The 14600-nt window shown below is 37.3% G+C and overlaps 1 protein-coding gene across 1 annotated transcript in view; it reads right to left on the bottom strand.

The window, feature by feature from the left end:
- Positions 1-14600, bottom strand: part of MRPS9 (mitochondrial ribosomal protein S9) — a 93607-nt gene that overhangs the window by 32149 nt on the left and 46858 nt on the right. The window contains exons 3-5 of the mRNA XM_006872440.1: positions 11316-11378; positions 11203-11233; positions 1938-2017 (exon numbers count right to left, since the gene is read on the bottom strand). Coding sequence (XP_006872502.1) covers positions 1938-2017; positions 11203-11233; positions 11316-11378 — 174 coding nt within the window. The remainder of the gene's footprint in view (positions 1-1937; positions 2018-11202; positions 11234-11315; positions 11379-14600) is intronic.

A 14600-nucleotide genomic window follows, 5' to 3' on the forward strand; every position in this document is an offset into this window, starting at 1 on the left:
CTAAGTAGCATTACAAAACAAACAAACAAAAACACAAGGTTATTAATTGTCTGGATTATAACGCTCAAGTTAAACCAAAGTATCTATAATTCATGTATGTAAATTATTCTGATCAACAATGAAACAAATGCTAAATCCCACACTGTTTGGAGACTTTAAATATTTAACAAAATAAACCAACCTGGGTTTCTTTTGTATGTAACCCAAACTATATTACTTAGAAAAGAAAGAATATTTACTAATCAGACAAAATTTCCTATTTCACTCAAGAGGTTATCTACTGAAAAGCTGATCAGTTTCTTGAGCACTACCTCTTAAAATACATACACAAACTAAATATGAAGTTATGCCTCTTATACAATGTGTAATTTCTTCATTATGATGGAATGCAACAAAATATCTTGCCCTTGGGTTGCTCAGTTTCAGCCAAAACAAATGCAAATGGCTTGTCAGATGACAGCTGTTTGATCAGACTGCTCTACAAGACCTGCATGCTTTACTTTTTTCCGTGAAACTTGGGCTGAAAGGCAGAAGGCAGGAAGAGAATTAATGTAGCATACAGTCTAAAGGCAATGCTACAACCGTGATTAAGTAGAAAAGTTAAAAGGCACAGATTTTCCACAGCTTCGCTGCGTGCAACCCATCCGTGTAACAAGTTGACAGGCCTAGCGCGCCAGCTCCATCATCCTCTCCGACAGCTAAAACGCAGCACTGCATCCCTTTTCAGAGAAAATTTGCGTCTGCACCATGAAGCGTTGTACATTATTTCTTAGCACTGCAGGGGGCTCAAGTCCATATGGAACCTTCACAAATATTACCACAGATCAAACCAGCGGCGTTTGGAGGCAGATTTGACATACCTATTTAAATGAACAGCAGGGGTCCTCGGGCAGCCTCAGGCTGTGCAGGAGAAAACCTCAGCGGAAAGCCTGAGCTGCAGCTCCATTACTCAGCAAAGACACACTCTACATTTATCATTCATTTCATTTCTGCCAGGGCAAGAAGCTCATTTGCCCAAGGTCAACAAAAAGCAGAGGGAAAAAAAAAAAGGTTTTCTTTTTTCCCCCCAAGAAATAAATGTACCTGACAAGTGGGGATTTTGTCCTCTGGGTTTGTGGAGCACAAATAAACACCAGATAATTCTAAAAAGCAGAGTAAATGTTTGCACAGAATTTAAACAGCTGAAATCTGCCTGCGGATGGGATTTATTGGGGATGCCCAATAAACATCTCTGTAACTTTGAAGAGTCATAAGAAGGAGTAAGACTAGACATCATAGTTTGAAAATAAAATGGTTTCTAACTGGATGTTAGCATCCAGCCTTCCCTGCTCTCCACCCCAATAATTCTGGGGAACCCTCTCAAATTGACACACTTACAGCTCTGAAAATGAGACAAACAAACAAACAAAAAAACTGTTCACAATATAACTCAAATGCAGTTGGAGGCCAAAATAAATAATTTCTTAGATTTTGTTTTGGGTCCAAAATCTAGACTCATACACTGAACTGATCTATGAAACACAAATATTATGTATAAATCAAAAACAAAACCAAGCTCACTATATGGTTCTCTCTCAAGGTAAATCCTCTTAGCACCTGCCATAGTACACTTGTTTCCATCTTGCCTGCAAGGTACATATATATGCACAGTGCTACTGAGCTGAACATCTACCTCCTAGCAGGATTTCAATTTGTAAGTAAAAGCATTTTAAGGACAAGCAATATAAACTCTATGGTTTACCAGTAGCAAAAACAAATACAATATAAAGCCTTTCAACATATTATCTTACCTCTAGAAACCTTATTTTGGTCCATTAAGAAAATACTGAATGAATTTGTAAGATCTGAGAAAAGCCTCTGGTTAATTAGTTTCTTAGTTTACAGTGAACATTATTAATCAGAAATGTTAATGCTATTTACCAACAATGAATACTCACATGCATTAATGAATAATACGACTGTTTGCCAGTGTAAAATAGAAAATGAAACGGACGACCATCCTCTCCCCACTGGATCGCTAATAAAGAAACAAATGAGAGTAAGTAAATAAAAATACAATATTCATGTAAGGACTAAATAGCTATATTTAATTACAATTATAAGCTACATTATGACTCAGATTAAGTTTTAAAATAACAAAAGAGAAATATCATTAATATTTATATTTTTAATCTTAGCTTACTATGCTTAACATGTAAATATTTAGGGTATTTAATATTTTATACCCATGAGCCTAAAATACTCTTTATATTTAATAAAATATTCCCAAATAGTTCATCATGAAAATTCCCGCAGTTTGTTTTAAATAAGGCACATGAAACTGCCAAAATATCTTTATCAAAAAGTTTATGTCCAGCTGTAAATACAAAGATCTCACACAGCAGTAACAGGCACCACAGAACAAAGGGAAACACTTCAACCAAACTTCTCTTTGCCACATCAGCCTTCTCAACCCTATGGGGACACACCTCTCAAGAGGCTTCAGATCATCTTGTGTAAATTAGATGCACCCCAAAAGTGCTAAGACTAACTCCTTTAGAAACACAGATGTCCATTCCTATCTAATAACCATCGAACGAACACAAGGGGGCTTCACAAAATTTGCAGAAAAACTACATTGTCTTTTAATTACATTTTCCCATGAACTTTGTAAAATATCCTTGGAACTTGAGAAATGCAAGTTATCATAGTAAAAAAAAGCACACATCAACTTCATGTTCTTTACCCATATTTGTTTTGCTGTTAAATAATTTTAGGAACTCTTATTTAATAAATGTGAGTCCTAGGTGTGGCTCTGTGGGATAATGCACTAGACTGCAAGGCTGGTTTGAACCACAAAGTCAGTGGTTTAAATTCAGCCGTTGCTCCTTGGAAACCCTATACAGGGTCACTATGAGTCCAAACTGACTTGAAGGCACTTAACAACAATAACACACAGTAAGTGCTGTCCTGGTTTGGCACTGTAGGTAACTGCACGGTTGGTGGTTCAAACTCACCAGGTGCTCCACGGAAACCCTTTACAGGGCTTTGTTAAGTGCAGTAGAATTGATGACGAGTGGCTGGTGAGCCTGAACCCCGACCTTGTGGTTCAAACTGACCTTGCAGCCCAGGGCTTTAACCCACGGCACCACCCTTTATCCATTACATAAGCTGTGAAATCTTCTCCCAGTCTTTTAATTTTGCTTATGGTGTCTTCCATCATCGAGGATTTTAAATGTTTATATAAAAACTAGTTATTATAGTCAAATCTTTCACTTTTCTTCTGTGGCAGAATTTCTGAAACTTTTCTTTTTTTCCATATTGTCCCTTCTAAGGAACCATTTCAGGGTTTTTTTTGGTTCGTTTTTTTTCTGCTAAATGGACCCTATGCTCCGGTCCAATGAAATTATACCACCACAGGTACTAGATGTCTGGTGCTGTACTGTGGTCATTGTTAATATCGAAGACACTGTCACCCTCCACAAACCAATCTTCATTCCCTTAAGAGATTTATCACCTCCCATTGAGAATGTGTGTGCTAAGATTTCTTTCAAAAACCATTTCACTATTATCTTCTGGAATTATGTTTTCATGTTCAGATGTTTTATGTATCTGGAATTTAGTTTTGTAAGGCAGAGATGTAAATATTATTTTGTACAGCAAAGAGAATCATTAATCTACTTTTAAAAAAATAGTATATCCTTTTCCTATTGAAATGCATCCTGTGTCATATGTAGAAAGTCGTTCTTCTCTGAGGATGCCGTTGTTATTTTAAGGGGCTGTCGAGTTGGTTCAGACTCACAGCAACTCTGTACAGGGTTTTCAAGAGTGGCTGATGGGTTTGAACTGCTGACTTTGTGGTTTGCAGTTCAAGTTTATCCTACAGCGCCACCCCAGGGCTCTGAGGATACTTAGTATTATTAAATATAGGCCACTTAAACTGAATATGCTTAGATAGATTCCAAAATTTCATAATAAGCGTGGGAAAAAGATTTGAAAAATAAAAGATTTTATTTACCAATAACTTCGTGGATAAGTAATTCTCCAATAAAATTTTCACAGATGTCATGAAATCCTGTATATTTTTCAATGTTTGTAACATCAATATGCAATCAATTTTAGTGTATGGTTAAGGTAGTCAGCAAGCCAGTGTCAAAAACAAAAACAAACAACAGATATCAAGGATGGCGCTAAGACTCTAATATAAAGCTTGGAGGGGCGTACTTGTGCTGGGCTTCATTCCTCATATGATCAGCTCACAAGTTAATATTTTTATGTTGTGACTACTTTTGCTTACCTTTGAAATACCATAATTTTCAGTACTGGGATAGGATGCTCCTGAGCTAAATTGCATATTTTCAATTTCATTGACTCTAAAATGTCACAGATTTAAGAGGTTTCATCATGTACTATAATTTATACACATACACAAAAGAGGAAAGCTGTCAAACGATGACACTCATCACTATGTTTAGGACTGTCTGGGTCTAGACTCTGACTCTGCTCCTTCTTACCTGTTCTTTTATTCCCACATATAAAAACTGGGGGGCATGGCAGGGCCTATTTACTAAAGCTGCTGTGTAGATTATGCTGTAATACATGCAAAGCACTTCGAACTTGTGCTTGGCCCACTCTACGTTTCAATAAATGATGGTGGTAATAATGGTGGTGTGCTATGGAGTCGGTTCTGACTCATAGTGATCCTGCACAGGGTTTCCGAGGCTATAAATCTTTACGGAACAAAAAACCTCATCTTTCTCCTGCAGAACAGCTGGTAGTTTCAAACTGCTGACCTTGAGATTAGCAGTGCGATTCATAACCACTACACTACCAAGGAGTCCTATGGGTTAATGAGCCAGACTGCAAAGCTGTTTGAACTGCAAGGTCAGCAGTTCAAGCTCACCAGCTGCTCCTTAGAAACCCTATACAGGGTCGCTATGGGTCGGAATAGACTCGATGGCACTAAACAACAACAAATAACACTACCAGAGCTCCTTTTCAATAAATGATAGCTATTGCTATTAGCTAGGAGATTTTTCAATTTAAATAGAGAAGATACCTATAATAATCTCACATTTATAAAATAATCTCTGAAAGTATTATTTAAAACTCTAAATTTGTTCTCTTATATGTTCCCTTTTTATTTTTTGAACAACTGTATTATAACGGACTGATTTAATTGGCTTTTCTGAAGAACTACAGGTAGGTTTTATTTATCATCAGGTTGTTGTTGTTGTTAAATGCCATCAAGTCGGTTACTACCCACAGTGACCCTGCACAGGGTTTCTTAGGAGCAGCTAGGGACCTTGAACCACTGACGCTGCAGTTTAAACCGACTTTGCAGTCCAATACATTTAACATAACTCTCTTTTAAATTCCTTCACTTCACTCATTAATTTAGTTTTTCTTTTTCAGGCTTGTTGAATTGAATTTTTAGTTCATTTATTTCAATGTCCTAAAATTTCTAATAAGTATATATCTGGTCCTGAACAACACATCCTCCATATCCCAGAGGGCTTAATATGAACCACTCTCACATTATTTCATGTATTTCTAACTAGTCTATTTCAATTTTGGCTTTCTTTTAACTCAAGAGTCACTCAGTGGTTCTAACGATTTTAAGTCATAAAATCTATGTTTTCTACTTTTTGGGATTTACTAAAGTTTTTATGTTCTATTATATAATTCTATTAATATTCTGTTGGCATCTGAAAAGATTGTGTTTTCTTTGTTTGTGTGACTGTTAGCTATAAGGTCTTGTGCTGTGTTGTGTTACAGTTGGCACTGACTGGGCAATACTCAACAACAGCATAGCCTTACTAACACCTTTCCTCTCCCCAAACAGAAATGTGTGAGGCACAACGTGGTGCATCCACTTAATGCAGACTAGGTTTTATCTATACAAGTTCACATTCCTTGCTTTGTGTGAGCTCTTCTCTAACATCCCATTGCCATGGAGTGAATTCCCGCTCATAGAGATCACGCAGGACAGAGCAGAACTGCGTCACTAACTTTTCAAAGCTACAAATCTTTATGGAAGCATACTGCCACATCTTTCTCCTGCAGAAGAGCCGGTGGGTTGGAATGCCCAATCTCTCAGCCAGCAGCTGCACACTTTAACCATCAGGGATAGTTTCTTTATAGAAAACACCAAATCTGTTGCCATTAAGTTGATTCCAACTCACAACATTCTGGCTTGTGTCATCTAGTCAGAACAAGGGGCTTCAAGAAGTTCATAGAAAAGTGGAATGAAAAGACAATAAAATTTTTTCACAAACTTTTTGAAGCCTCCTCATTTATATGTTTTGAAGTTACCACATACATGTTTTTTCCCCATATTTTTACTCTTTACTTTAAACAGTATAGAGCAGGATTTGTATGTTTACATAATATAGTAGTATCCATAATACTGTCTGGAAGCCATCATCTTTTAATAAGGGTGCTGCTAACATATTGCAATTGCCATAAAGGTTAACAAATAAAAAGTTCAGATAATTTTAACATTAAAAAAAATTAATGCAGTTTGTCCTAAATTTATGAAGTATGGCAGAATTGGGATGTAGACAGGTAGAAGGCAAAAAATATTTTGCTAATTCTAAAAGAATATGGCTTACACATACTTAAATGCAAGTTAGGATAATCCTACCAGCACTGACATGTTTCCAAAATCATGTATGGACATTTGTTATATTCCTAAAGGTAGTATAGTAAAAAGTTCCTGATACTTAGAAGTTACTGTGATTTGAAAGAACCAGTATCACGCTGACAGGTAATAAAGAGGTGCAAATACTGGAGACACATAGAACTCAGGTGTTTAAACCTGAGAGGTTTAAAAGCATTAGGAGTTCATCAAGACAAAGAAAAAAAAAAAACAAAAAAAAAACACCATCATAACATTTACAGAAAAACCACTAGGTAAAACTTAGTTTGCCTTGTATAAACAGATTTATGTCTGTTAAAGTGATATGTAGCTTTAATAACCACTGCTATTTCCCCAAAGCAATTATTAAATCAATTGTAAAATTTATAATGGTATACTTTATAATCCACAACTCATCTGTGAGTTTGCCATACTGCTCTGGCTTGCGTGATACTGGGAGACTAGAAGCTAGGCTACTAATATTTCAAAAACCAGCTGGGTCACCCACAGTGGACAGGTTTCAATGGTGCATCTACTACTAAGAAAGACAACAAAAAATCACCTGGAGATCTTCCCACCAAAATCTTATCTAGTGAAAATCTTTTATTTAGTAGTGGAACATTGTCTAATATAGTTCTGAAAAATGAGCCCATCAGTGGGAAGGTACTCAAAACATGAGTGGGGAAGAGCTGCTTTCTTAGAGAAGAGTCGGACTTCATGATGTGGATGCAGTGAGGTTTTAAGGACCTTCTTTTGCTGACATGGCACTACTCGAAATGAGAAGCAGCAGCTTCAAATATCTATTAATAATCAGAATGCAGGATACATGATGCATCAATCTAGAAAAACTTGGAGCTATAAAAATAAAATGGATGCATTAAGATCAATATCCTATGCACTAGTGAGCTAAAATGGCCTGGAATTGGCCATTACGAATCTGATAGTCATATGGTTTACTATGCTGGAATGACAAATTAAAGAGGAATGGAGTCACATTGACTGTCACAAAGATTTCAAGATCTATCCATGATAGACAGATCAAGTATAACACTATCAGTGATAAGATAATACACATACATCCATACTTAAAAAGATTATTATTCAAATTTATGCACTAACCACTAATGCCAAAGATAAAGAAATTGAATATTTTTAACAACCTCAACAGTTTGAAATTAATCAAACATGCAATCAAAGATGCATTGATAATTACTGGTGAGTGGAACACAAAAAGTGGAAACAAAGAGGAAGGATTAATATTTGGAAAACACGGTCTTGATGACAGAAATAACACTGGAGATCACATGATAAAATTGTCTAAGACCAGTGACTCATTCACTGGAAATACCGTTTTTTCCAGTAACATAAACAGCGAGTACACACATGGATCTCGTCAGATGGAATACAAAAGACTCAAACAGACTACATCTGTGGAAAGGAGATGATAGAAAAGCTCAATATCATCAGCCAGGAGAAAATTGTGGAAAACACCATCAATGACTCATGAAAGTTAAAGTGGAAGCTGAAGAAAATTTAAACAAATCCATGAGAACCAATGTAGAACTCATTTAGAGACCATCTCAGGATAAATTTGCCACACTGAACACTAATGAATACAGACCACACAAGTTGTGGGATGGTATCAAGGACATCATGCATGAAGAAAGTTGTTGTTGTTAAATGCCATCGGGTTGGTTCCAACTCATAGCAACCATGCACAGGGTTTCTGAGGAATGGCTGGTAGGTTTGAACCGTGGCCTTGATGTTCAAATCAATGTTGCTGCCCAGTACTTACCCTACAGTGCCATACCAGGACTCCATGAGGAAACTAAAAGGTCATTAAAAACAAAACAAGAAAGAAAGAAAAGGCCAAAATGGATGCCAGAAGAAACTCTGAAACTTGCTTTTGCACACAGAGTAGCTAAAGTTAATGGAGAAAATTATGGAAGTAAAAGAGCTAACAGATGATTTCAAAGGGTGGCTCAAGAACACAAAGTAAAGTATTACAATGAAACATGAAAGACCTGGGGTTAAAAAAACAAAAAAGATGAACATGCTCTGCATTTCTCAAGCTGACAGAGCTGAAAAATAAGTAAAGCCTCAAGGTGTGATATTCTAAGGGCAAAATACTGATTGGAGCAGGAGGCATCATAGAAGACGGAAGGAATATACAAACAGAATTGGCTGATGTTCCACCATTTCCGGGAGCACATGATCAAGAGCCAGTGGTACTGAGGGAAAAACCCAAGCTGCACTGAAGGCACTGGTGAAAAATAAGACTCTAGGAATTGTTGCAATACCAATTGAAATGTTTCAAACCAAAAAACAGACGTCACATGGGGAAGTAGAAAAGTTAAAGTGAACAAAAGTAAATACTATTACTAATGGTGCATGGAGGGGATTGCAATCATTGTAATAAAACCAAGTGTATGATTTTTCGAAAGTGGGACTGCTCATCTGCTCTGTAAACCTTCACGCAATTCACAACCAGAAGTTAAAAAGCAAAACAAAACAGATGTCACACTGGAAGCTCATTCGTGTAAGACAAGAAACTTGGAAGATCTGGCCAACCAATTGAGAGAGATCCATACTTGTGCCCACTCCAAACAAAGGTTATTGTCGTTATTAAGTGCCAATGAGTTGGTTCCGACTCAGAGTGACCCTGCACAGGGTTTCCGAGGCTATAAATCTTTATGCTCTTGTGAAATGGCTGGTAGCTTTGAACTGCCGACCTTGAGGTTAGCAGCCCAATTCATAACCACCACGCTACCAGAGCTCCTTCAAACAAAGGTAATCCGATAAAAAGTAGAAAATTCAAGCAATATCATTACTATCACATGCAAGTAAAGTTTTCCCTGGAGATAATTCATAAACAGTTGCAGGAGTCATCAACAGAGAACTGCCAGTAACTCAATCCGCATTTGGAACAAGGGAATTCCAGAATTGTTCTTATGAGGAACCTGTACACAAGCCAAGAAACAGTCCTTTGAATGAACACGGGGATATGGAATACTTCCTGGTTTAAAATCAGGAAAGGTATGTATCAGGGTTACATATCTCCAGTACACTTAATCTGTACGCTGAGCAAAGAATCTGAGAAGCTGTACTATAGGAAGAAGAACACAGCATCAGGATTGGAGGAAGACTCATTAAAAACCTGTGATATGCAGATGAAAAGAAAGAGGATTTGAAATACATGGTTGCCAACAAGATGTATATTTTAAAAGAATAAAGTTAACCTTTACTTTACAGTGATTTTTGTCTATATACAAAGAAATACAGTACATATTTATGGGGACTCCTAGCACAGGGCTTCCCTCTTTTCACTAGGAGTTTCACTTATAGCTGACAATCTATGGGGGGGAGGGGCAAATAAACAGTGATGGAGCTCAGCTATCAACCCCCCCCCCACCTTTTTCTTTATATTAAAAGTGTGATAAATGTACTGATAAATAAAAGTTTATATTTTGAGTTTTTAAAGAACATGAAGATTTTTGGTTTTATAATACTTGTTCAATTAACTGACAAATACCACCAGTTCACACTGGAAGCTTCTAATATAAAGTAAATATACTGTCAGATGTCCTAGTAGCATTAAACATTACTGCTGGTTTTCATTAGGATTAAAACAAACAAGCAAATAAAACCACACTTTAAAAAGATAAAGAGGATTTAAGAGAAGTCGGAGAAAGTAGGAGACATAAAAAGACTGACAGCTAACTGCTTATACCATATAAGTCTAGCATCACTGTCTAAAAGTGCTAAAAAACCAAAAAGAAAATAGCCTATATATTCAGGGATGACAACTCTTCTAAAACAGAAAAAAGTTTAAAATTTTCACATAAGTAAATCCTGAGATAATTTATTAAAAAAAGGCATGCTGCTATCCCACAGCCAAGGAACCTGTTCCAACTCATAGCCTCGTATAGGGCATCTGTAGCTGTAAATCTTCTCGAGAGCAGAAAGCCTCATCTTTCTCCAGAGGAGAGCCTGGTAGATTAGAACTGCTGACCTTATGGTTAGCAGCCCAGTACTTATTCTATAGCCCATCACCAGGACGCCTTTCAAAAATGCATGTTAATATGCAAATAAACTAGTGGGGAATTAGCATAAACATAAGCTGTAGAAGACTTGATGTAGCTACTGATGAAGATCAAGGACTATATATAGCCTTTAGTATGGATTACACCTGAATGTTAAGAAAACAATAATCCTCACAACTGGACCAATAAGTAACATCAAGATAAACAGAAAAAGATTGAAGTTGTTAAGAACCAACTCAACAGCACCTAACAATAATAATCTAATTTTAATTTTATTAATTAAAAATAAATGGAAGTATGGTGGCTCTACACAATAGGTACTAGACTTGAGAACCAAAGGCCAAAAGTTCTAGCCCACTAGCTGCTTTGAGTTGGAACTGACTTGACAGCACTTAATGACAACAGCAACTGAAAAGAAGTAATTGGCAAATGCTAATAATCATATGGAATATTTTTTACCTCTGCCATACATGAAGAGTCTGCTGATTTAACACAAAGCTGAAATACAGAAGAATGTGTTTATTTAATTATTGAACTTACCTCTTTGTTTTGGAAAAATGTGGTCAGGATGCTGTAAAATAAATCAAAAGTATATTAGATAATTACAGAAACATATAAAAGAAGTAAAAAATTTTTAAATATTAAATAACTACCTTCATTATTGGTCGAGCTCGTTTCTCAAACAAACCACTTGGAAAAAGGTAAACAATAGCTCTCTGAAAACATACAAAAAAGTTAATTAACAATTCATAAAACAACTGAGCATTATAACTACCAGCTACTCTGAGCATTAGTATTCTTTGAGCTTAGTATTATTCTGTGTCACACTGAACTAAGAGTTTCATTTTCATCACCTCATTTCATAATTTTTAAAATGGAACAATAAAACCACTGCTCCCTATTACAGAGTCTTGGTGTGGCACTGCAGCATGAGCACTGGACCACAAGGTTGGTGTGAATGGTGAGGTTGATGGTTCAAACTCACCAGCTACTCCTTAGAAACTCTTTACAGGGTCACTATAAATCAGAACCAACTTCACGGCACTTAACAACAACAAATTATGTATCATGGAATCCTGGTGTGGCACTTCAGGGTAAATACTAGAATGCTAACCACAGGCATAGGTTCAAATAAACCAGCCACTTCTTAAAACCTAATACAGGGTCACTATGAGTCGGAACCGACTTGACGGTACTAGCAACATTATGGATTGAAGGCACCCTGGTGATGCTCTTGGATGAGCGCATCAGTTGTTCTGGCAGAGAAAATTGCGACTGTCTGCTCCTGTAAAGATTTACAGTCTTAGAAACCCTATATAGGGTCACTGAGAATCAGAATCAACTCAATGGCAGTGGGTCTGTTTTTTACTGTGGATTGAGGAGCCCTGGCAGCACAGTGGTTAAGTATCCAGCTGCTAACTAAAACGTCCAAGGTTTAAACTCATCAGCCACTCCATGGGAGAAAGATGAGGCAGTTTGCTTCTATAAAGATTGCTATCGTTGTTAAGTGCCACTAAATAGGTTCCGACTCATAGAAACCCTGTACAGAATTTCTAAGGAGGGGCTGGTGGATTTGAACCGCTGACTTTGTGGTTAGCAGTCCAGTGCTTATCCTAGAGCCAAACCAGGACTCCCTCAGAAGCCCTACTGGACAGTTCTACTCCGTCTACTCTGACATGAGTCACCATCAATTTTTTGTTGTTGTTGTATTATGGATTGTACTATATTCCCTCTGAAAGATAGGGTGAAACCCTCCCACTGCTGTGAATGTAGACATGTTTGGAAACAGGGTCTTTGGAGATGTTATCAGCAAAGGCAACATAAGGTCATACTGCATAAGCCAATAGGAATGTTGTTGTTAAGTGCAACTCATAGCTACCCTGTATAGGGTTCTCAAGGCTATAATCGTTATGGGGACAGAAAACCTCATCTTTCTCCTGAGGAGCAGCAGGTAGATTTGAACTGCTATCCTTGAAGTTAGCAGCCCAACTTGTAACCCACTATGCTACCCAGGCTCCTTAATCCAGTAAGAACAGTGCCCTTATAAAAGAGGACAAACACAAGAGAGAAACAGGGAAGACAGCATGTGAGAGCAGAGGCAGGGATTTTGAGGGATGCATCTGTAAGCCAAAGACTGCCAAGGGTCATTAGCTGTCACTAGACATTATGAAAGAGGCATGGAAAACATTCTTCCTCAGAGCCTTCAGAAGGAAGAAACATGGCCACCACCCTGGTTCCTAACTCCTAGCTTCCAGAAATGTGAGACAATAAATGCCTGTTCTTACAAGCCACCTAGTTTCTGGTGCTTTGATACAGAAGCCTGAAGAAATGAACACATATTCCTATTTTTAAAAATATATAACTACTAAATGGTTTATTGACAATTTTCAAGTGTCAGTTTAAACATGCCACTTCTTCAATGTGCTACCACAAAAGGTATTTCTTTGGGTGGGGCTGCTAATAAAACTAGAGGTGTTTCTATATAACTTTTGTGGTTATGCGTTTTATGAGCAATTATTTAACTCAGAAGATAGGATACTAAAAACAAAAAGCTCCAACTCTCATCTACTATAACACACCTGATATATTTAAATGCTCTACACTTTTCTCAGAAGTTAGGAGACATTTTTAAACTACACTCTTTTCAGACAAGTTCTCTAAAGCATCTGTGTTTCAATGGGATGCTACTGGTATTTTTATCGTGAAAATTGTTGTGTACCCAACCTTCGCCCAGATAAATAGGTCATTTAACATAGATTTTCAAAATACGTCAATAATTACCATAGTCTTTTGCCTTGTGATAAATCTCATCCCACACTTTCCCAAACACTCAACAACTAAAGAGTAATCATGCCCTCCAAGCCCCTGAGAAGAGCTGCATACGCCATGACAGCATCTTCTCCAATATTCCTCCTCACCAAGTACAAAGTACATTTTCATCCTTGTTAAGCAGTGACAGATGAGAAGTCTGTGGCCTTGATCTTGGCACTTGATCTGAACTCTAAATGAACTGGTAGTTCAGTGAAACACAGTGCTGCTATTTTAGAGAAGCTGTTCCAAGACACGGTGAATATGCAGCACCAGATTCAGTGCCTGAAGAGAGGAGCTGATAACTTTGGGAGCAAAGTTAATGATATCAGGGAGCCAAGTTGTGGGTCTGAGTCCAGCAATTCTCTCGTGTTCTCTAATCTAGAACCCAAAAGAAAGTCACTAAGACACAACATAATCAAACTATCCAAAACAAAGATAAAAAAAGAATCCTGAGAGCAGCTCAGGGAAATGAAAATGCTACCTGCAAAGGAAAACCAGTAAGATCAAGCTCTGATTATTCAGCAGAAACCATGCAGGCAAGAAGGCAATGAGGAGACATATTCAAAATTGACAAGAAAAAAACTGCCAACTAAGAATCATATACCTAGCAAAACTGTCCATCAAATATGATGGCAAAATTATTTTAGAACATTTCTGGAAACAACAAATTAAATGACTTTGTAAAAGCCAATTCAACTCTCCAAAATATAATAAAAGGAATTCCTTGGACTGAGAACCAACAAGAGTATACAACAACCAGAGACTAACATATATGGCAATACCACAGTGAATTCGATCCAGAAATGGAAGCGCCCAGAGTAGAACAAAAGTACAAGACTGAAAACATGGAATCTGCGATGTCAGTCTATGATGAAGATAACTACAGAGTGAAGGGAGGGAACAGTATAGTTACAGAATTCTAAGTGATAAGGAGGTCAGGTTAACTTCAGGATAAATCAGACTTTTAAAATGGGGAAGAAATTAATAAAGTACAGATAGCACTGTTAGCGTAGTGGTTACGAATCGGGCTGCGAACCTTAAGGTCAGTGGTTCGAAACTACCAGCTGCTCCGCGGGAGAAAGATAAGGCTTTCTACTCCCGTAAAGATTTACACCCTCGGAAACCCT

Source organism: Chrysochloris asiatica, unplaced genomic scaffold (assembly GCF_000296735.1).
Source record: "Chrysochloris asiatica unplaced genomic scaffold, ChrAsi1.0 scaffold00197, whole genome shotgun sequence".
NCBI lineage: Eukaryota > Metazoa > Chordata > Mammalia > Afrosoricida > Chrysochloridae > Chrysochloris > Chrysochloris asiatica.